Genomic DNA, 21,974 nt, shown 5'->3' with positions numbered 1-21,974 from the left:
CAGTCCCCATCTTACAGCACCCACAATGTCCCTGCCTACTCACCCCTCCTCGGTACAGGCCTGCTGTAGCTGAGCTGTCCCAGCTAGAGCATCTCAAGGGGCTTGTCTGCCCCCCAGAGTTGTCCCCAGAGGGGTTCAGTTTAGCCGTTCCTTCCCTTTGCTGGAGCTAACACCGAAAGTCGCCTCCGCTTCCCTACACACAGCGCTTACATTGAGATTCAGCTCTCTAGAAACCATTACACACAGCACGTAATTTAACAGGGATGCTGTAGATTTAATAAGACACTGATTATATACAATTTCAAAAGACATCCAGCTACAATATTGATATGGGGTGGATCACAGGGCTGCAAAGTTGCAGAGACATTCATTCCCTAATCAATTGGCATTTAACATTACAGCTCGCTGGCCTACAGGATCTCCATCAAGTGCATAATTGGTAGCTTTAATTAAAGGGCTACCCACAGCTTCATAAAGAGCTAGAGACCAAGGGCCTGCAACAACTGAGAAGAGATGAGGTTGGTCACGTTCTTATTACCCTGCGACCTACCACCAGCAGCGGTCACGTGCTAATTACAGGTCTCTTGCAACAGCACACTAGGCAGTTTTCCAGACTGATATCTCCACCACAATCAGAGCCAAACTGCAGCTTATCAGACTGACTATCAACTTTGTCCCTGCCGGAGAGGTTTCTACACCTTACCCCCAGGTCTCAGAAATGGTATTTTATTATATTTCAGGGACTTAATAAGTCCAATATTGATGAAGTTGTTGCTCCTCCTAGATCCCCATGTTAAGGAACAACACCCAGGACAATTATCATCATGTCCAGGCAAGATGAGCGAGGGCACCCATCCTGGTAGTATTAGCACACCACAGATAATCATGATGTCCACAGCACCTGCATTCAGTGTGCTGGAGCTGAGACCCAGAAGGGCCCCTTCCCAGCCCATGTCCCCAGAAAAACATTTGTACACTGACTGCCACACAACTCAAGCCGAGCCCTGCACAGTGGAAACCAGAACACACTTCTTGCCACAGCACCTTCAGGAGCGTGGCAAGAAGGGGCAATGCCGGGCTGGCAGTGCAGCAGCACTGGCCCTGGGAGGTGCGGCCCTTTCCCCAGTTCTAACACGGCAGCACTGCTAGCACTGGGCACAAATATCTTTCTGCAAGGCCAACAAGGTAGCTATGTTTTGCAAGTTAGCTTGATTTCCTACAAGGGAATGTGCAAAAGTCCCTTTTAATGGTTGCTGAGCCACAAGAGCTAACACAGAAGAACAGCTTTCAGCCTGTTTATTGCTCTCTCTCACCCCAAAACATGTCTACCTTTAGCTAACAGTGGTAATTTATCATGTTTAGAAAGGTGTTTGCCATTTACTGGATTATTATCTCATATAAGCTCCAAGTGCTATTTGCTACAGAAAGGGTCTCTGAAAGCATTTTTCTTCAGTTCATTTTCCAAACAGCAGGACCCCTAAATTCTCTACATTTGCATCGCATAACATATCAGAGGAATAGCGACTGAATCCTGCTGCACAAAACAATGACTATACATTTATTTACTAGTGAAAATTATATATAACAGCTGCTGATACACAAATATAGCTGAATATCTAGGTCTGAAGTTTCTCCCCATTCTTGGTTTTCAGCTCAGGTCCACACAACCTTAGGTACTTGTGAGCTGCTTCTAAAAGGAACCACTAAAGATCCTCTCAGAAAAGCAAAACATGCCGAATTTCAGTTGGGATCCACAGCCCTGCAGAAAGAGGATAAAAGCCACTACTCTATATTAATAATGAAGGGAGCTGAGTCTGGATAATCAGGGGTCACATCGAACGTTACTATTTCTAAAACTAGTGCTTTTATGGCAGATGTGCTAAGAGCCCGTAGTTCTAAGCACTGTACATTTGGAGACATATGGGTTTAGATTTTAAGCAGTTGTTGAACAAAGTTAATCTCACTCTGGAGCTAAGAAATGAATATAAGCAAGACTCTTTCATATCAGAAATTCTTCACGTTTGTTATTACATGAGTCCTCCAAAATATTTTCCAGCAGAAATACTTGGCACAGCAAAAAAAGTTCTAATGTAGTTGTTCAGTTAAAAAAAAAAAAAAAAGAGTTAAGGTCAAAGGGCTAGTGATGCAGTCATATCCCAGAATATAACCCGAGACTCAGACAAACCAGTAGTGGGAGGACCATTTATACTTAGCAACTAGGTTGTCAGCGTGAAAACCTCAAGTGGGTTGTAAGTGTAGGGTTGACTGTCTTTGTTTTTTTATATTTGCTGAAAATCACGGGATGTTGTTGTTCAACTTAACTAAGCAGACTAAATCAACTGATTTCATATTTATTCTTCAGTTTTGTTTGCCTTATCTCAATCCATTTGGCTGATAACTAGGCCTGGCAAGAAGCACTGGCATTTTCTTTAACAATCATTGTCTCCAAATATGATCTTGTTCGTCTTCAACACCCTTGAAACCAGAAATGCCTATTCAAAAGAGAATCCAACTATGACCATTAAAGCTATAAATCCACTGCATGCCACTCAAAGCCAGCACTGAAGGCATTTCCTCCGCAGGACGGGCTGGTATGCTAGTGTCAGTTGACAAACGCATTTCCAAACAGCTCAGTAATTATTTTCTCTTCCTTTATTTATTTTTTAAGTGTCCATTAAAGGACAAAACACTTCACACCATGTTTTCCTTCCAACCCTGCTGCAGGCTACATGTTGACCTTGCCCACAGTTATTGGTCACTCCTTATCAGAAGCAGCTCCTCTTCCTTCTTCCCCTTCCTTCAGAAAACCTCACCCTCAAGTGGCTTTGGTGTCATTTTCAGAGGGCTAGTTCAAGAAACTAAGGGGTAGGTTTATTTATTTAAAAAGAGGTCTAACGCTATTTTGAAGGTTCATAGAATATCCCGAGTTGGAAGGGACCCACAAAGATCACTGAGTCCAACTCCCGGGTCCCCAGAGTTCATACGGAGTCAGAAGCAACATCACTTTTCTAACATATGCTCCTAACCATAAGCAGTGGGAATTTCAAAGCACACTCAGCATTGGCTTTTCTTCTTGTCCCACTGATTCAGTAGTGAGACTTCCCTTGACTTTAACGGGAATTGAGTTTGGTAAGTCCTGTGAAAGCCTCACTCAAAGTAGAGCAATTAAGGAGTTAAAGGAAACCCAAGTAGTCTCCTGGATCTCAAGATTAAAAGCAGCATATGTCTCTTCATCTTGCTCTTCCCCGTTTGCCAGTTTATGACCAGCACTGCCTGGGCATCACAGACAGAGCCCGCCTCTCCACAGCAAACAGACACAGCCAGGGCCGACAGAAGTCAGTTTCTCTGCCTCAGCCCTCCTGCTCTCCAAAAGGCTCTCTCACCTTCCTACACAGTATGAAAAAATAATAATAACAAGGCTCTGTTTTGATAGAGACAAAATGGTTGTTCAAATAGTTCTGCTAATTTCACAAAGATGCGTGATAATGTTTCACATATGGCTCTGTGCCTTTTAATAACAGAAATTGAACACACATTTCAAGACACAAGTTTTGTTGATAGGCTGCTGATAGTCCAGAGTAACTGTTTGCCTTTTGGTTTTAATTATTCTAAAGACAGCCCAGGGATTATTTACCCAGACCTAATGGGTTTATGGGCTCTTTAAGGAGCAAGATAAGCCCACAGATACGACAGTGAGTGGCATGGGGGTCAGAGCTACCACAGGGGCCTGTGCTCCAGAGGATGAGAAGGTGGTAGGGAAGGGCTTATGCTGCAGACTCAGGCCTCTTAACAATTATCACATGGCCGTTAAGATAGTCTTGCTCTGTGTAAACATCCCTGTTTTCCCTGGAGGGGACTCTGATCTCAAGAGCACAGTCCACAGCCCGGTCCTGGCTTCCCAGAAGCATACACGAGGATGGGGCTGGACCACTCGCACCAGAGAGCTCACCTGAGGATCCAACTCACTGCTCCTGCATGGCAGGGCACCCTGCAGGGCCTGGTGCTTGTCCACAGCAGTCACCTGGTGCTTGTCCACAGCCCACCTGTGCTGGCCAGGTCTCCCACAGAGCCACAGGTCTGCCACACAGCCAGCAGCAGACCACAGCTGTCCTGCTGTCCCCATTGCAGCACCTGCCCTGCCAACACCTCATGCCAGCCCCGGGCCTGGTTGAGCTGGGATAGATGCAGAGCAGCCAGAACAGGACAGGCTGTGACTGCTTACACCAGCCATAATGACAACACTTTGGCTATGAAACAAGGCTTGGGTTGTCATCGGGTCCTGTGCCAGCAACCGGACCACGATGGTGCCAACACTGTGGCACCAACTGCAGTAGGAGCTGTGGGGAGGAAGGCCTGTAGTGCAGGGGAACATGGCTGGGCCTCCCCACAGCATGGGGACCATCTGTCCATTGGGATGGTTGGGACCATCCCAACCTTCCCAGTTGCAGTGTTCTTGTTCTTTTACCTGGATAACAAATTTGGAGGACTTTAAGCTATGTTAGGATGTTTTAGATCCAACTCTCACTGCACACTGATGTAGCACAAAGTCACTGACGTTACTCCTGGATCACACCACTAAAAGGCGGGTAGGAATCTGGCCCCTTTAATACAGGCTGTGTTACACAGTGTCAAGTACTATCTGTTTTAGAACACTACCTGCTACTCATTCTAGCCAATGACTCATATTTTAGAGATTAAACATAACCAAGTTACTGTATAAACTCTGGAAACACCTTGAAGGCAGAAGATGATTTTATCCAGAACATCAAAAGTACAGGGGGAAGAAAAAAAAACACTGGAAGCTCTAAGAGGTAGAAGCCAAGACTATTTTAGATTTCAGAGTTAATTGCAGATTTGAAGTGCCTAAAAATGCAACAGATGGATCCTTCTTGCACTTGGAGAAAGCAGGAGGCCAGTAGCTTCACAGACCAACACAAGCACCCCTCCCATCAGAGGCAGAAGGAGAATCAGGCCTCCCAGCTGCAAAGAAATCCTTTCAGCTCATATGGACCTTGAGGAAGAAAGAGTCAGGCCTGCCACATCAGAAGTTTCTCCTTCCTTCAAGAAACTCGATCAATTTTGCAGAGGTTTTCAGCCCATTATCACATTACAGGTAGACAGTTGTCATAAAGCATTAGATCTAAGCAAGGCTGACAGCATAACTGCAGGCTAGCTCCAGGCTTGGCAGTCTGTGCAGCACCTGCAGGCGCAGAACCAGAGTGTGCTCCATCAAGAGACAGGCTGGCGTAATCTGCTGTGAATCACTTTGAATTGCTGCCCTTAATTGACAGTGCACTCAAGACCCGGTCTGCTATACGGACAAAAACCTCAAAGTACATTCATGTACACACACACACTTGCCAGGAACCTGCTTGCCTTCAGATGAGCAATTGTTTGAGACCTAGTGGCTTTTTTGTTGTTGTTTTTTTTTATTTCATTTTATTTTATTTTTTTAAGAGTTACACATTTTGCTCTGCTCCTTCATTACTGCAGGCTCACCATCCTCACAGAAATAAGCAAGATCAATGTTTCTCCTGAGAACTGTTCAGGTTTCAGAGGTGGGGGCAATCAACGTTCTGCTACCCTGGGGAAAAAGGAGGGGGCACACACACTTCAGATAGGGTCACAAAAGCCAAAACCGTGGAGAATTGCTATGGGACTGACATCTTCACGCTCTACCATGAGCCTAATCCTGCTCCCTCCAAGCCAGTCAGCATTTGCTAGGGATGCAAATAGGCAGGTGTCAAACCTCCTTTGTCAGGTGATGAGGATCCCTCTTTTACTAATGCTGCCTCCTAAGCAAGCTCTAACCTCTCTACATCCCAAACTAAGCTTAAAGCTTTCCTTCAGCTTCAAGGTTTGTTGTTCTGATTGATGACAGAATTTTAAAGAACTTTTAGGCCCAAGTTCTTATTTATGTTGTGCAGAAAGAAGTCAAGAAACTGAAATTCAAAGTGCTTAAATACCTAGCCCCTGTGCTGACAGCAGAGGCTGTAGAGAAGCCAGAAAACAAAGGAAATGGCCCTTCAGCATTCTCAGGTTTTTCATTAAAGTTTCAGAAAAAGTTTGCTGTCAAGATTAAGGGTCAACATGGAGAGCATGCTTGGGGAGCATTCTGGCTGTTGAGAGAAGTCCCTTCCCTGCCATAGATGCAGCTGTTTGCTTCCTGGTGAGAGGCCAGCTGAGGGAAAAGCCATAAAGAGATCACGGGGCCGAAGAAGTGGTTTCCATGACCAGACAAATCCTTCTCTTTATTCTATTGAAGTCTGCAGGGCCCAGACTACAGTACCTGACCAGACTGACAGCAGCCAGCTCAGAGCCACGGGAGCCACCCAGGGCTGTACGCTGCACTCCGATGGGCTCTGCCTTTCTCAGCAGCCCCCAGGACCAGCCCAACCTCTTTGGCATTTGTCTAGCGCCGCAGGATCATTTCAAGGGCTGATTTGTAAGGGGGACCACCAGCAACACACGTCAGATCTGGTTTAGGGCTTGGTTTAAAAGCATTTAGATAGAAAAATAAGTGCACAGGGATGTGGTTTACTCTGGAGAAATAAAGGCTACGTTTAAATGTTTGAAATTCCTGGTGACTCTAATAATTGGAACCTCTGCCTCAATAAAATGCACAAATAATGTTATTGAAACATTTCCAATCAAAAGGTATTATTTTTGGTTTAAAACAGATGCAGTAGTCAGTATTTAAAAGGAAGACGTCTGGGCGGGCTTACCTCTATTTCAAGGGAAGAGAAAACTACTGGAACATTGGTTTAGTCCCTTTTTCTCTGTTTTTACAGCCTTCGTACTACAACATTATAACCTTCACACAGTTCCTTTGTTGCTTTTTGTAACCAACTGGAAAGTAGCTCTATGATCATGCACTGAAGAAGTTTTATTGCATGAAGGTGTGTTTAAAAGGCTGACCGGGTAAGCCATCACATACCTAGAGAAGCACTAATGATGCAGGAGCTGAGCCTCCTCAGTACCACACTGAGTCAGCCCAACTGGCACAAGCATTGCTCTAAGCATGGTTATTGCACCAGTCTAGCAGGCACCAAATAGATTTACGAACCTAAGAGTCCCCTGCCAATTTTGACTTAAGAGGTTCACAGGGCTATGTGACACGAACCACAGGCTTGTAGCTTAGACGCTATATTTTCAGTGGCATCTTGATGCTTAAAGATGCATTCAGGCACCTACTAGTAACTGTGAAAAGGTGTAAAGCTGCAGGTGGGCACTTTACCAGCTTAAGTGCTTAAATACCAAGTGCGTTGTACTATCGCTTCTGAAAGCAGAGCTCAAGATCCCCAGCACTATCTGAATTTTGCCTTTAGCTCACTGCTGACCTGCATTGCTCACACGAGTAAAGTCAGATGTACCTCACAGAAGCTGGCAGAAATTGGGCCACTGATTCATGTGTCTATAGGATTAGTTATAATTTGTGTCTTCAAGTAAGACAATAACTTTATCATGCTATCACACTCCATGGATGCAATATCAGCACATATGGAAGACATTTATTACTATAAATATTCGGGCACTTGATAGTTATCCAAAAATATAAAATCAGGTTAATCATTCTATCCTACAATCCCTGGCAAGAGATTTGAACTCAGGTTTTTCTGGCTCAGCTTAAGGTTTTACATATATGATCATTTCTGCCAGCTGGCAGCACTAAAATCTTAGGCTGAAGTAGTTTTCCAGCAGCCAAATCTATCTGCATAGTAATGTTACAGAGCTTAGATTTTTGCAAGCCATATATTACCTAAAGATATCCTCCTATTGCACAGAGTTATGAAAGTTTATGTAGTACAGGTAGAAGAATTACTTTTCTTTTCAGAGTTAATCATTAACATCTCTCAGAGAAATAAACAACTGAAGCTATTGTGTTATTTCCAAAGGTTGCCCGGGGCAAATGAAATACTAATTTCATTAGCTGTCACACATAATACAAGGGCAGCTATACTGTCCCTGCATGCATGTAAAATTGTTTCCAAAAATAAGCTGAAAGAGGAAATCTCTAAAGAATGCATAGCTACCCATCACAGTGAAGGCATGGGAGAAGAAACTAACAAACTTTTCTTTTAAAAAAACACCCAGAAAGATCAGCACTAGTGCTTGCTCAACTTCCAGTAACACAGGACTCCATCCTGGGACTCACCAGCTCTCCTGTAACTCAATGGGATGCTAGTGTCTGGCCACGTAGCAATCTCCTGCTAGGTGTCACAAAAATGAAAAGGTTTAAACTTTCAGTTTTGTCTCTTGTTACCAGGAGGTCTGCATATTCCTCGCTTCCTTCAAGAGAAGCTGCTGGGCTTTTCGCAGACACAGGACCCTGACTGGTGAAGTTACAGCAAATACAGGCCTGCCCTGCCCTCCTGTCAGCCCACCTGCATCACCATCCACGTGTGTAGGATGAGGACACTGCTGCCAAACGCCCAGAGGCCAGCCAGACCAGCCAGGCTGCCCAAAGCCTTGTCCAGCTCTGTGTAATGCACAGGTCTGGGAACAGGACAGCTACTTGCCAGGAAACAGAGTCAGAGCCAAAAGGGCATTGATGGACCAGCACCAGTGCAGAGGCTGCTCAGGCATCCCTGCAGCAAGCTTCTGGAACTGGGAGGCTGATGTGGGTCAGTCCATGGCTGCTGCCCTGAACACAGCTAAAACCTCCAATGGGAGCCAATCTGGCTCTCTGCAGAGGTTCTGCAACACATCTGTGCCCCAGTCTTCAGCACATCCAACAGTGGATGTACTACCCAGGTTACTGCATCACCCATTAGCTTATGGCCAACTGCCTGGAACCAGAAAAGCTAGGGGGATCTCGTTACAAAAGGGGATTACAAAGAAGGGCAGCAACTATAAATGAACACTCATTGCTGGTGTTTCTCTGGGATGGGAATTACCCCAGTCACACAGAACTGCTCAAGTGTTTGGCGTTAAAACAAAGTGAAATTAATTTTTTGGAGTGTTCTTGACCCAACATCCCTGAATGCCCCATCTCTAAGTCACGAGCAAAAAGGCTCAAGCAGGTGGAGCACATGCAAGGTTTCCACAACATCTGATGTAGGGCCTTACGTTCTCACCCTTTGCTGGGAAGCCTCAGTAACTCAGAAAACCTGTGCAAGGAGGTTCAAGTTTCCCCCTCCCAGCCTTCACCTCCTCCACAGCTTACAGACTCATCATCATCATCATTATCACCACCACCACCACCCACACTTGCCCAGGAAGCACTCAGGCTCCTCCTCCTTCATCTGGATGTTTCCAGGACGAACCCACTGACCTGCTCCTCTCCTGTAGCTGTTCTTCTCCACCAGACCATCAGGAGGCTTTGCGCAGCCCATCTCCCTGGCGGGCTGCACAAGGCCAGCACGCGTCCAAAAGCTGTGCAACTCCTGGCCTGGGAGGCCACTGGAAAACAGCTCTTTCTCTTGCCTTGCAGAGCACATACTCCTTGTCTCCAAAGTGCTTCATTACCTGTTAATTAACAGAGAGCCTTCTTAATCCCTGCCAGCACAGCAGTGTGACAGCCTCAGATGGGCTGGGTCAGCCCGACCCATCACATCATCCCCTCCCCAAGACACCTTGGGATGTTTAAGCAAGCGACCCCATCCTGCACACCCACCTGGTCAGGCCGCACAGCTGAGCGAACCCCTCTCAGGGCTGGTGGCAGCTGCCCTAGCCCTCCTGCGAGGTGCTGCTTCCCCAAAACACTTCTACCCCATGGTTCAAGCAACTTGCTTTTCCTTGCGCATCTTATGGCTGTGCTTTGAACAACAGGAACAAAATCACCATAGCGGTACATTGCGAGTTCCTTGGCTTCCGTGGGAACGCTGGAGCACCAACAGGATGTTGCAGTGGTTGATACGTTCACTTACATGGCCATATGCAGCATATACTGCATTTCACCCCATATATCTATTTGCAAGACAATATGCTCTACTTATCCATAGAACCTTAACAAACGTTACATCAGGAAAAAAAAAAAAATTGCAGAGGGTGAGTGCCTGTTAATCATAAGCTAAAGGGGAAAGGAAAAATTTTAAGTGAGATATAAAGGGAGGAAGTGACTCAGTGGGTGGGAGGGAGGGGACAAGCGTTCCAGACAGATGGGACATGAATAACTTTTCCATCTCCCTCTCTCTCTTCTCTCCCAAGTCTTGAAGAAACTGCTGTGTTGAAATAGTCAGTCATTAACTATTTGATGAGGTTTTAAAATCTGAACTGAATTCACTGAATGTAACCAACTATTATTACAGGGTCTGCATCACAGCAATGCAAGTGTTGGAGCCCTTTGGCAAGCCATAGCGGTGAAGGCAGGACCGAGCACTCGGCAGGAAAAGCCACTAAATGGCGTCAGCTGTTCAGCTCCACTCAGCCCTGGTAACGCCGAAGGAATCAAGAGTTGTAGCACTGGGCAAGCCTGCAGGCTGCCCGCGACCAGCACCATGCATCCATCGGTGCTGCCAGAACAGCCGCACAGCTCAGCCCATCATGTGCTCAGCCCACGGAGACAAAGACCTCCAGCGAAGGTCACTCGGGAGGAAACATCTGCAGTCCTCCAAAACCCCTCTCATTCTGGCTGTCTTCCTGCGGTCCAGTTCCTGGGGCAGATTCTTCCCCTGAACAGCATCCACCTCTTCAGAGGGCTGGGGCACAGGCAAAAATGCCCTCTGGTGCCAGGGCAAGGGCAGGGGGAGGCCAAGAGCACTCCTAAGTTCCTCCACTGCCAAGGGGAACCGCTCCTGCTCAGTCCACCTTATGCTACAGAAACAGGCTCTGAGAAAAACTGAATGAAGCATTTCCTTTCCTGGATGCCAAAGGCTAATTGACCAGCACGAGACCTGCTGAACTTGGTGGAACCTGGGCGGATATAATCACTCAGGAGAGCCAAAAACCAATTAACTGAATGGCTTCAGCTGGTTTGACGTCTGCCTCTTTATTCAAAAGCAAAACTAAGATCAATTTCTTAATATGCTCTGTAATATCTGCTATTCCTTCCCTCTCATTATTATTATTAGCATTGCAGCAGTGTTTTGTGCATGTAATGAAAGAGTACAACAAGTGCTGGAGTGGCCTGTCTGGTAGAGATAGAGTGGGTGAAGTCTCAAGCCAAACGATGATCTACATATAGAGGTATATAAAACAGGAAGGCTAGACAAGCCCTCCTTAGCACAGGCCCATCAGGTCCTGAGGGGATTCTTAACGCAAGGTAAGAGCCTACCCCCTGCTGATCACTTTTACCTCTTGCTTGCACAAGGAAAAGACAAAAAATTCCTGCTTTACACTCACCCTGCATGGCTGTGGCAAGGCTTGGCCTGCCCAGCACCACCACAAGGGCCACGGCCTCACCCCAGCTCTGCGAGCTCTGCCGTTGCTGCCAACAGGCAGAGGCCAGTAGGCGCCTGCCCACCGGCACAGAACCCAGAGCCCAGCCACTCGGCAGCCCTGCCGCCGTGACAGCACGTGGCAGGCAGGGGACGTGCACGCAGAGGAGACTAACCTCCAGCAGCGGGCTGGGGCAGGTGATGCTTTCATCTGCCATCCACCAGAGCCCCAAGAAACTTGCTCCTCAAATCCCACTGCATTGCCCGGCAGTTCCCCTATGTGTTTTGCTTTTGAAATTGCAGGTTCCTTCTCCCTCTGCACCTACATCGCTAACTGAAACAACATTCCCTTTGTCAGAAAGACATCAGCACTCTTTGCAGTCTTCTCTCCTAAAGTATAGCAAGAAATAGTACAGCATCGTACAAATTCCTCCCCTCCTCCCAATTCCTCCTTTTCTCCTCCCCTGAAATTAGGGCGACTTGGAGATAATGATCTCACCCGTGAAGATACAAACAGCATCATCTACATTTTTCAGCATCTCCCACGTATACCATCACGTGTTAACAGGCAGCCTTCTGGTGAACGTGCAGGCTTCCCTTTTGGATGCGTGACTCTGTACGGCCCTGAGAAAGATCCCTCCAAAACAGCAGCAGCAAGACTGCATTCATTTCTCTCATATGCATTTTAGCTGAGAGTGTTTTACCAGACTGCAAAACAAGCAAATCATTGCAGAATAGGTCCTTGAAGAAGAAACTGAGAACTACAAGGACAGGGATGATGCTGGAAGCCTTTTTTTTTAAGGAGCTGTAGATGGATAATTGTCCAAGACAGACTGGCTTGTTGACTTTCTCACAGCAAAAGGCAGAGGGACGTTTAATTGATTTTAGCCTGTAACTAAACATATACTTCTTTCAATATAATGAACAGCAATGCTACAATACTGCTATCCTAATGTAAATTGATCCACTACAGATGAGTGTTTAGATCAATGTGTGATGTCCTCATTGGAAATAAAACTGTTTGCTCAAGATTGCTATAAAGACAATGGGCACTGATAGACGATATTTATATGACAAGGAATGGTGCCTGAAGAGGATATTGCCAAGACCATGTCATCAATTATGAAGCCAACATTCACCCAACAGCCATGCACGCATTTTTAGAGGCAACACGACAGCAAGAAAGATCCCAATGCCTTTGAGATAAAACACAAGAGGAACTAGAACAGCCAAGGGTCTCTTCAAAGCCAGAGTCATGTTCGTAACTGTACACAGTGACAGAAGTCAGCCAAAGAAACAAAAACACCCACTAAAATTTCACATGCCAAATCCCCGTGAGTCTTGCAAGGTTATGAGAGCAGGCACTCCCCAAGTGCTTCTTTCGAGCACTCCCAAGCAGCCCAGGTGCAGCAAGGTGGGTAAGGGATGATCAAAGGGAAAACATTTAAGGCACGAGGCCTACTTATCATCCTTCCCTCTGTGGGATGACCCTTTGGTGGCAAATGTCCCCAGCCAGGGCAAAACTCAGGGCTGAGCAGGTTGGCACAAGTGTGCTTACTGCTGCCGGTGCTGTAATCCCACTCGCTTTCCAGCATGGAAACTGCTGGAAAAAAACTACTTCCAGCCTCAGACAGAGAGGTACGAGCAGCCATGGTCCCTGGCCAGGGTAGGCAGCGCCAATGCTCATGTAGGGCTGAACAATGCCATTTGCCCAGCCACGCTATACTACGTATACGCACAACCCGCGTTTTGTCATCTCCGTGCGTTTAGGGAGAAGTGACTCCCACTACCTTCCAAGTCACTTGTGATTAACACGTTTCTCCCGCTAGTAGCTATAATTGTGGCCTTTCATTACCTCACTCATGCGGGGCATTTTCTTTTCTCCCTCGTGTGCCAAAGAGGTTTTCTAAGAGCCGGAGTACGGGCTCACCTTCCCGCTGGATCGCGTCCCAGCCATTCATTACTGGGGCAACTGCAAGCACTTCTTCTAGGGATGGGCTCTGCTTTTGAAGCACGCTGCCAGGGCCCATCGGGGCGCTCGGTGGGACAGGGCCGGGCTACGCCATCGCCCTGCCCAGGAGCAGCGGACCCGTGCCCACCTCACGCCGGCCGGGGCAGTGCGGGAGCCGGGAGGCCCCGCATGTGATCGGAGGGCACCGCGACGACCTAAAATGGCCGCCAGGGGTGACAAAATGGCCGCCACAGCACCTCCTTCCATGGCTCCTCGACGGAGAGCTCGCCCCCACCCCGGCTCTCGCCTCTCCCATTGGCTGGGGCTCGGCCGGCTCCGCTTCTGATTGGCTGTCCCGCGGCCCGCCTCGGCAGCCGCAGGGCAGGGCGGTGTGAGGGGCGGAGGGCGCCGCCGTACAGCCAGCCGTCCGGGCTGCGCCTGGCCTTGCCTTGGCCTTGGGCGATCCCGATGTGAGGGACAGCCGCGCAGGTGGGTGACTCCCCAGGTGCTGTGCCGCGGGGATCCGCCGGACTTGCGGCGGTAGGGTGGCACCGGTTAGGGCCAGCTGCTCCAGGAGCACTGGGTGAGGGTGCCAACCAGCCGGGCACAGCTGTGGTATGACAGGGCTCGCAGGAGATGCGGTTGCTGTCTATGAATGTGATGGGTGGCCAGAGGTCAGGAGGGGACACTGGGTGTGGAAAACTAAATGAAAGGACAATGTTGACACAGAACAAACGATGCTAAATAACTTGTGAAAATAGTGCCATTAAGGGAGTGATATTCTGCAACAGCCTTTAAATACAAATAGGAGAGAAAAACAGCCTTTAAATACAAACAGAGGAGACTCCTTCAGCTTGTGAAACTGATGGTTGAAGCCAGTGGCAGAGGACTGTGTTTGCTGGCCCCATCCTACCCGACTTTACTTGCAAGAGTCCCCTTCATGTCAGTGAGACCCATCTGTTCTGTCTTGTTCTTCTTCCCTGGAGCGGAAGCACATGCTGGACACTTCTGGGCATCCCTGGTGAGAAGTAGCTGAGATGGTGATAAACATAGCATGTACTTTCACCTCAGGGTAAAGAAATCCTAACCCACCCTGTGCCACTCCCATATCTCATTTGGTGAGAATTTGCTACTGAGTGCAACTACTGTTGATTAAGGTTGGTCACAAAATTCCTTTCCGAGAACATTTCATCAGAGTTCTTGACCCCATTATGTTGTCTCTCAGACTTAATGAGATGAAATGCTACAAATACGTAGCATGTTTGGAGAATGAAACTAGAACACACAGTGATAGGTAAAGTCTCAGTAGTAACAAATAACCTTTTCGTTAAAAGGACCCCTCCTCCTGTCATTATCTTGATACACTGTTAAAAGGAATAGAAAGGTGAACTCTGTCATTAGCAGAAGCAGATTTTTCCTTGAAATAGTCACAGCTAGCTTCAGTTGAACACTAAGATCTCAAGTCAGGAAAATTCATCTGATCAGAACAGCTACTTCAGAGGAAAAAAAAAAAAAAGCACCCTTCAATACCTAGGACTTTTACACAGAAGATAAAAGCCTAACCAAAAAAATAAAGAAGGGAAAGCCAGCCAAATTCCCGTTAGAATATGGTACAGATCTAGCAGGGAGGAAAACCACCATTCAAACTGACTACTAAGGGCAGCAGTAGATTTTCTAGCTCTTGAGGTCTTCAAATCAAGACCAGACCCCTTCTGAAGGGTAAGTTATGCCACTCCTCTTAGGAGGAAGCAGATGTAGTGCCTGAGCAACCAACATGGGACAGAGGGGATGTGTCTTGCCTTGAGGACAGGGCTGGGAACCAGGACCCAACAGAGGTAAGCTGTTCAGCAGCAGAGCAGCCTTCCACACCCTGGCATAGCAGTGAGGTTTTATCCTTCCTCCCACTGCCTTTATTTCTTCTGGCTCCAGTGAACCACACCCACCAGTCAAGCAAGTCCAGCATTTGGCCATCAGCAATCACAGTTTTGGGGAGGGGGAAGTTAGCACAAATCTCTGTTTGAACTGCTACTGTTGCTCCCTCACCCAGATCATATTTTTGACTGAGGTAGGGCTGACTCACCCACAGCACGCTCTCTGGTTGGCAAGCTCCCCGCTGTCTGCACTGCAGCCAAGGTGTGAGCACGCAGGTTTCCTGCTATCGCAGTGAGATGGGGCTCTCACACTCCTGAGCTGTCTGTATGTGACCAAAAAGAAGGACATGTGACAGGGGCACCAGAGCCACCCTTTCCAGCCTTCTTTGAACTTGCCCAAAGGTTTCAAGGGTGGCCTGCGTTTGCTGCTCCCTGTTGGCTTTGTCACATTGCCTGCTCTCCAACTCTCAGGCTGCCAGCATCTCTCCCCTGGATGACTTGGCTTGTGTTATTTCATGTTAAAACCGGTATGTTTTTTTAATGGCTATAAATAAGTTAAAACTGCATCTTTAATTAATCACTGCACTTCATAGTGTAAGTGGAGCTTTTTTGTAATGACTTGTTCATGATTTTAAGATGCCATTTGCTCACTGTCAAACATATCTAGCTTTTATCCCTGAAAGTTTAACAGGTTGGGGATAGAAACAAAATTTCATCAATGGAGGATTCTAATCCATTTAATCTAGTGCAAATAATTGGTTACTAAGTGGGAAGAGATTGAACAGCTACTTTTATCTAAGCAACAATGAACTTCAGGCAATAGACAGTATGTTCATAATCTTAAAAACATTTTAAACTAATCTTAAAATGTTTATTTTTCACTCACACAGGTTTGAAATCGGAAATACATATGTCCGGATGACTAAAACATGAAAAACAGATAGGAGCAGCAGCATGTAAAGTATAGAGAAGTAGAAGCATTAATAGAAATATTTCTGCTATTGTAGCTATTAAATGATTTTTTTTACGGTTTGGAAGAAGAACCCATATGTTTAAAGGATTTTTCCCCCCAATTAAAATAATATTTAGAGAAAGACACACGCACACACAGAGTGCATGCATAAACTTGTCTATCAGCAAAGTGAGGGCTGCTAATCCTTTTGTTTCTCGCCCCACCGGAAAGCAGAAAAGGGCACCTAATCCAACACCATCGACATCTTCACAGCACCTGCCTGGGGCATGGGCATTTTCAAAGGCTGGTTCATTCTCTCTGCCACCTCCCACACCCACTGAGGCCTGTGGAAACCCAGCCTAACTTTCCTGCCTCACACACTGGGACTTTACCAGCAGTTCAGAACAAAAAGTAGCTCACCAGTGCCAGGCTCCCAGTGTTCTGCAGTATGGACATTTCCTGGTACAAACAGGCCACATCTCTGGCAAGGAGATGTTTTGTTAAATCTGCCTTTGCCTGGTTAGTAGACCCTTTCAGATGTAGGGAGAACAGCTGTGCATTCCAGGGCGCTGCATGTGGCCAAATGCAGTTGTGCACAGCTTCTGAGTGCTGAGCCATTCCCTGAGCGGACAGACAGGCATGTGATTTTATTTGATCTCAAATTTAATTCAAGTGATGAGCAGGTGGCCAGATACCAAAAGATGTGGTTATTAACACCTTCCTCCCTCCATTATTTTTTCTCAAGGGAGCAAATAGATACTTTATATAGGATGTAAATGTGCCATAAGAAGAACTGCATTGCAACTATAGCAAAATATAAAACATTTTTAAAAATTGCTTTACCTTAATTCCTAGACAACGCAAGTCTGATGTGCAGTGTATGCTCTGTCTGCTAGGATTGAATCCATGCACTCACCACTTTGTTAGCTTAAGAATTTTGAGCAGTTTCTTCCATTTATCTGTATTCTCCCCAAAATCATTTCACACATTTCTCAGATACATCTATCCTTCTGGCATTCCTCTAGACACTCAGTAGGATGCCCTGCTATAAATATAATAAAGCCTTTTATTATGTCCATTAACCATGGACATGTGTGCTCCAAAAGTTTCCTGACACGCAGTCATTTGTGGCTTTTTAATTATAAACAGAAAATTTCTACCAGCAAAAGACAGCAGACTGGAAGTGGATCTTTATGGGTGTGTTTTGAGCATGTTTTTCAACAGGCCGACAGCACCCGCACCCTCTTTCAGATCCCATAGGAGACTCTCTGCGTGTGTACATACACGTACATAAGAAGCAAGTAACATGGCAGGTTGATCTTGCATGATAGGAATTTGTCGACTGTGCTGCCCCACGTGGGCTAATGGAGGTCTTTCAAACTCCAATAATAGCACTCTAATCAACTCTTTTTCCAACATGCAAATATTTCTCCCCTCCCATTTTTCAGACCTCATTCCTCTTGAACTCAGAAAAAAAAAAAAAAAGCCCTGTAAATTACTTGACAAATTAAGTCATTTATTGAATGGGTTTTATTTCAACAACCAAAAAATTCTAACAGCCTAACAATGCACATAAGTTAAAAATTAATTATCACTTAGTGATAACAAAGATAAAGTTGATTTACATGGAAAAAAGAACATTTACAATATGTTAATCCTTATTCACATTGTTGATACCGCAATAAAACACATTTTGTTTGTTTTTTTTTTTTTTATTTCACAAAAAAAAGGCGGAAAATTGTGCTTTGTTAAGAGGCACTACAAGAAAAGTTTCTTTCTCCAAATAGATATTATATGATGGATATTGAATAAATAGACATATATGCATTGTAATTCGGAAAGTTCTGGCAAGACCACAGGCTAAAATGCCCACAGATTCACTTAGAACCACTGCAAAATTGGCAGTGAAATTTAAAATAAAAAGGCAAGACTCAGCATTGAAAAAATACCTAATAAAATTTTTGGTTGAAGTGTAAAAGATACCGAATGTTGATGCCATCATCAGATGAACAACCTAACATAGCTTGGCAAAATTCCGTTTCCTTTCAAATGTATGGAGTGATTTCAGCTACAGGATAAGAAGACAGTTTTGAAAGAGTAGCTCTGAGAGAAACATAAAGCAGCAACCATTGAAACTCTGATTAAAGCTGCAGCATACTACAGAAATAAAGGATGAAGAACAAAAGGGGTATTAAGTAAGCAACCCACCATCATCTTCCAAAGGTGTATGAAATTTATGCAGAGATACTCTTATGTTTCAAACATGAGTTTTGAAAAAAAAATCCCTTAAAAATTCCAGAGGTTACTGAGCAGCTAGAATTAGCTTGTATTGCAACGTCTTCTCCCTGTATATTGTCTGTTCTGAGTAAGTATCTACACATAGAGGTTTGTTTTTCATTTTTAACTCCTACCTTTTATACCTTTCAAATATATAAATAGTATTAACAGTTATATTACATTGCCTGGTGTAGTAAACAGAAAACAACTTTCAAAGTGATATTGCATGAGGTCTTTGTCAAGGTTACATGAAAAGCCCCTGTGAAGAAAAAAAAAAAAAATCAACCTAGAAACCTTGTTGGTACAGTTACGATTGCAATTTGAACAGGCATCTGAAATCAATCCAGCTGCAACAGTAGCGAAGGTGAGGTCTCTTCTTAGAAATCCTTGCACAGAAGTGAAAAGTAAATACTACTTGGTGTCTCCTGCGACAAGATGCTTCAAAACGGGTGGAAACTATAGTAGATTGCAGCTTTAGTGTTCAAACCATTGAAGAGTCAGTCAGTATTATTTCTGCTTTATGTAACGTTGTTGCTAGTTAGGTTGCTGCAAAACCCTTCAACAAGTGGGTGAGTGGGTGTGAAGGGCCTCCTGTCCCTGCAGCAGGGAGGCTGGAAAGCACTCATGCCTCGGGTGCTCTGCGCTGGAGGTGGGCTGCAGCTTGGGAGACCCGTGGCTGAAAACACTTCATTTCACTGGCACAAATGCGCAACACAGAGGAAGCCCAGCTAAAACAGAAACACAGGGGAAGCTGGAGAAGAGGGTGAATGGGAAATCACCAATGCAAACCCTTTATCTCTCAGCAATTTACCTGGACAGGACTGTTGGGATTGCGGTATTCCGTATCCCAATGTAACTTTACACTTGCATGTGTGTGTGTGTTTCACCTTAGTAAAAACAAAAAGCAACAATAAGAAGGAAGCTTATACATTTTAAGATCTGAAACAGAGAACAGGTAAATAAAATCCACAGTAAAATGTGGTTCATAGTATGAATTCCATACATCAAATCTCAACATATTATTTTTCTTCTCTTTCTATAAAGACCTCATTAGCAGACAAGTCTTCTATGCACTGAACTACAGTTTTAGTCATTCTTACTCCCATGAAAATTCATCTGTTCACTACGGAAAGGACTATGGAGAGTGGAACATGCTGTATCCTTTTAAGTGTGCATTTTGTTTAAGGTACTTTAACTTACTAGTTTTCTTTTTAAGGTGCCCTGATTTGTTTTTCCATTTTCTCTCATTTTTCCTCTTTTCTTTTTTTGGCAGTGTTGATTTACATCTTTAAATACATACCTCAAAAATTATCCATCAAGTTGCCAGATAGGAAGCCATATAATAAAAAAAAAAAATCAGGGATAAACATAGAAAATAAATAGGAATTCAAAAATAGTCACCACACCCTGAGAGCAGGCGGCAGTTTATCAAAAAGCCAAAGCAACTCATTGTGAAGTGGTTTTAATACATAAACAAGTCTCATCTTTAAAGAACTCATTTCACAGTCTATACTTTCAGGCTGTAAAGTTCCGTCCCATGCAATTTTAATATATATATATTTTATGTAAATATATATATATACACACAAAGTTGTAAATTTTCATTCATTGATTTCATAGGACTTTTTCTTCCCATTTACTTGCTAGATGTCCCTTTCATAAGTGCAAGATTAATGAAGGCATAATCCTATGTGATTACAATGATTACTTCAGTCAGATGTAGGAAGTGTAACACTCAAGTGTCTGTGTCAAGGCGATGTCTGATTGGGCAATGCTGAATTAATTCAGTTTGCACATGGATCATGCGCAACAGAAACAAAAAGTAAAAAGAGAAAAAAATAAATCCTTGGATCAATGTATTGCTTTCTGTTTTCCTATCTCACATTATCTCTGGTCGATGTCCACTGGAGCTGCCTTGTTTTTGTCGGGGTTCTCTTCCTCAGGCTCCACTTTGTACATCTCCTCAGAGCCCTCCTCACTGTCGTTCTCCTCCGACTCTGTCAGCAGCTCCTCATCCTTGTACTCTGCCACATCAACCACTGTTCCCAAATGCTCTTTTAGCTTCCCATGGTGCTTTACGTGGTAACGTTGGTTCTGGAAGAATTTGATGATGGTGTGTTTGGGGAGATCCAGCTGAGCAGACAGGGTATGAATGGCTTCCTGATCAGGGTAGAGACCTACATCGTGGATAAAGCTTTGAAGGATACCTAGAGCTTCCAAGGATATCTTGGTACGGGATCTTGGCTTTTTGGCACAACTGTCCTCAGCAGGTGGAGGAGGTGCCTCTTCTCTAGGTGGGGAATTCTCCTTTGCAGGCTGGGACTGCTGTCTGTGCAGCACCTATAAGATTAAACAGACAAATATTTCATGTACACAGTGACCCCCCCTTGGTGCTTGAGATAAGAGGCACTTGTACAGGTCTTTACACGGAGTCTAACTTCTATTTATGAAGAAAAGTACTAATCATTTCCCACTAGGTTTCTTACCATTAACTGTAACATTAGCTGTACCAGTAACTGCAGACTGAAAGGAGAAAGCAATATAAAAGATAAACAATGTAGGCAAAAATAGACATACAAATACAAAGTAAGTAATAAATACAAAATGTAGGTAATAAAAAGAAATATAGCCAAAATCAAAATTAAGTCAAAAGGTGTTGTAGTCTCTTTGTCACGACTGGCCAGTTGTCCCATCTCAGACAAGTCATTCTCCCTCTTTGCTCCTCCTCTGCCCCTTCGTTGTTTCCTCTTGTCTTTTTAGGCTAGAGAAACCATTTCTACAATATGCCAAATACCACACAGACCTAATCAAATGCGAGACTGTGAGGTGCAACTTTATCGTGAATAATGATTTGTCATTAAAAATCCATCACAGCTGTTTTATGAAAAAAAAAAAAATATATATATATATATAAATAGAAGTCCAGAGATTTGATAAGAGTTCCTTCTATCAAGAGTGACATCACAGACAGTTCAGTGTTTGTTGTTTTTAAGCCAGATTTGATTAAATGCACCTCTTGTAAAGATTTCTCTGTTTTACATCTGTATTAATTTCACTAGTTGAAGAGTTCAAATAATTATATCCCTCCACTCTGAGAAAGCCTCTGGGCAAACATTTTCCAGTCTTGTAACTGATTTTCACCAGCAGTATCTCCTTTTCGGAAAGTTTAAAGAAAGCATATGTAACTCTTAATCTTCCTAAAAGCCACTTAAAATGGCTGGGAAAGGCCCTTGTGCAGCCCTTTTTCCAGGAAAAAACAAACGAACAAACAAACAAACAACAACAACAAAAAAAACACTTGCTCTGAACTGCTAGAAATACAGAGGAACTACATATGCTTTCTTTAAAACCAAATCTATACAAGAGAAATTACCAGCAAAAATCCCCTACAGGATTGAAGATTCTATTTGCCCAGAGGTTTCGTCAGATGCAGGGAAATAATTATCAGAACTCAATGCTACAGAGCTAACTAAATCAATATGGATAAATATTTCCTTCCACAAATAAGAGGGAATTCTGGCTCTTCACCCAAAGAAGAAAATGTTTTTGCTGCAAACCATACCATCAAGAAAATCAACCCTACATTAAAGCTCTCTAAAAGGGAG

At 44.6% G+C, this 21,974-nt stretch overlaps 1 protein-coding gene and 2 long non-coding RNA genes across 5 annotated transcripts in view; 2 read left to right on the top strand and 1 right to left on the bottom strand.

Annotated features, from left to right (window-relative positions):
• Window positions 1-9,493: 9,493 nt before the first annotated feature.
• Window positions 9,494-12,160, top strand: LOC308198156. Its single transcript, XR_013953664.1, has 2 exons — window positions 9,494-9,990; window positions 10,251-12,160. It is a non-coding gene; the product is annotated as an uncharacterized lncRNA (long non-coding RNA).
• A 3,387-nt stretch (window positions 12,161-15,547) lies between these two features.
• LOC308198155 lies at window positions 15,548-19,525 on the top strand. Its single transcript, XR_013953663.1, has 3 exons — window positions 15,548-15,667; window positions 16,031-16,096; window positions 19,414-19,525. It is a non-coding gene; the product is annotated as an uncharacterized lncRNA (long non-coding RNA).
• The window catches only part of SATB2 (SATB homeobox 2), a 135,967-nt gene continuing 131,597 nt past the window's right edge, over window positions 17,605-21,974 (bottom strand). For all 3 annotated transcript variants that reach the window (XM_080599932.1, XM_080599931.1, XM_080599933.1), the window contains one exon: window positions 17,605-20,709. In XM_080599932.1, coding sequence (XP_080456058.1) covers window positions 20,254-20,709 — 456 coding nt within the window. In that variant the 3' untranslated portion in view covers window positions 17,605-20,253. The remainder of the gene's footprint in view (window positions 20,710-21,974) is intronic.

This window comes from Anser brachyrhynchus (assembly GCF_964034855.1).
Source record: "Anser brachyrhynchus genome assembly, chromosome: 7".
Taxonomy (NCBI): domain Eukaryota; kingdom Metazoa; phylum Chordata; class Aves; order Anseriformes; family Anatidae; genus Anser; species Anser brachyrhynchus.
Note: the sequence above shows the minus strand (reverse complement) of the source record. Positions and strands in the feature narration are given on the sequence as shown.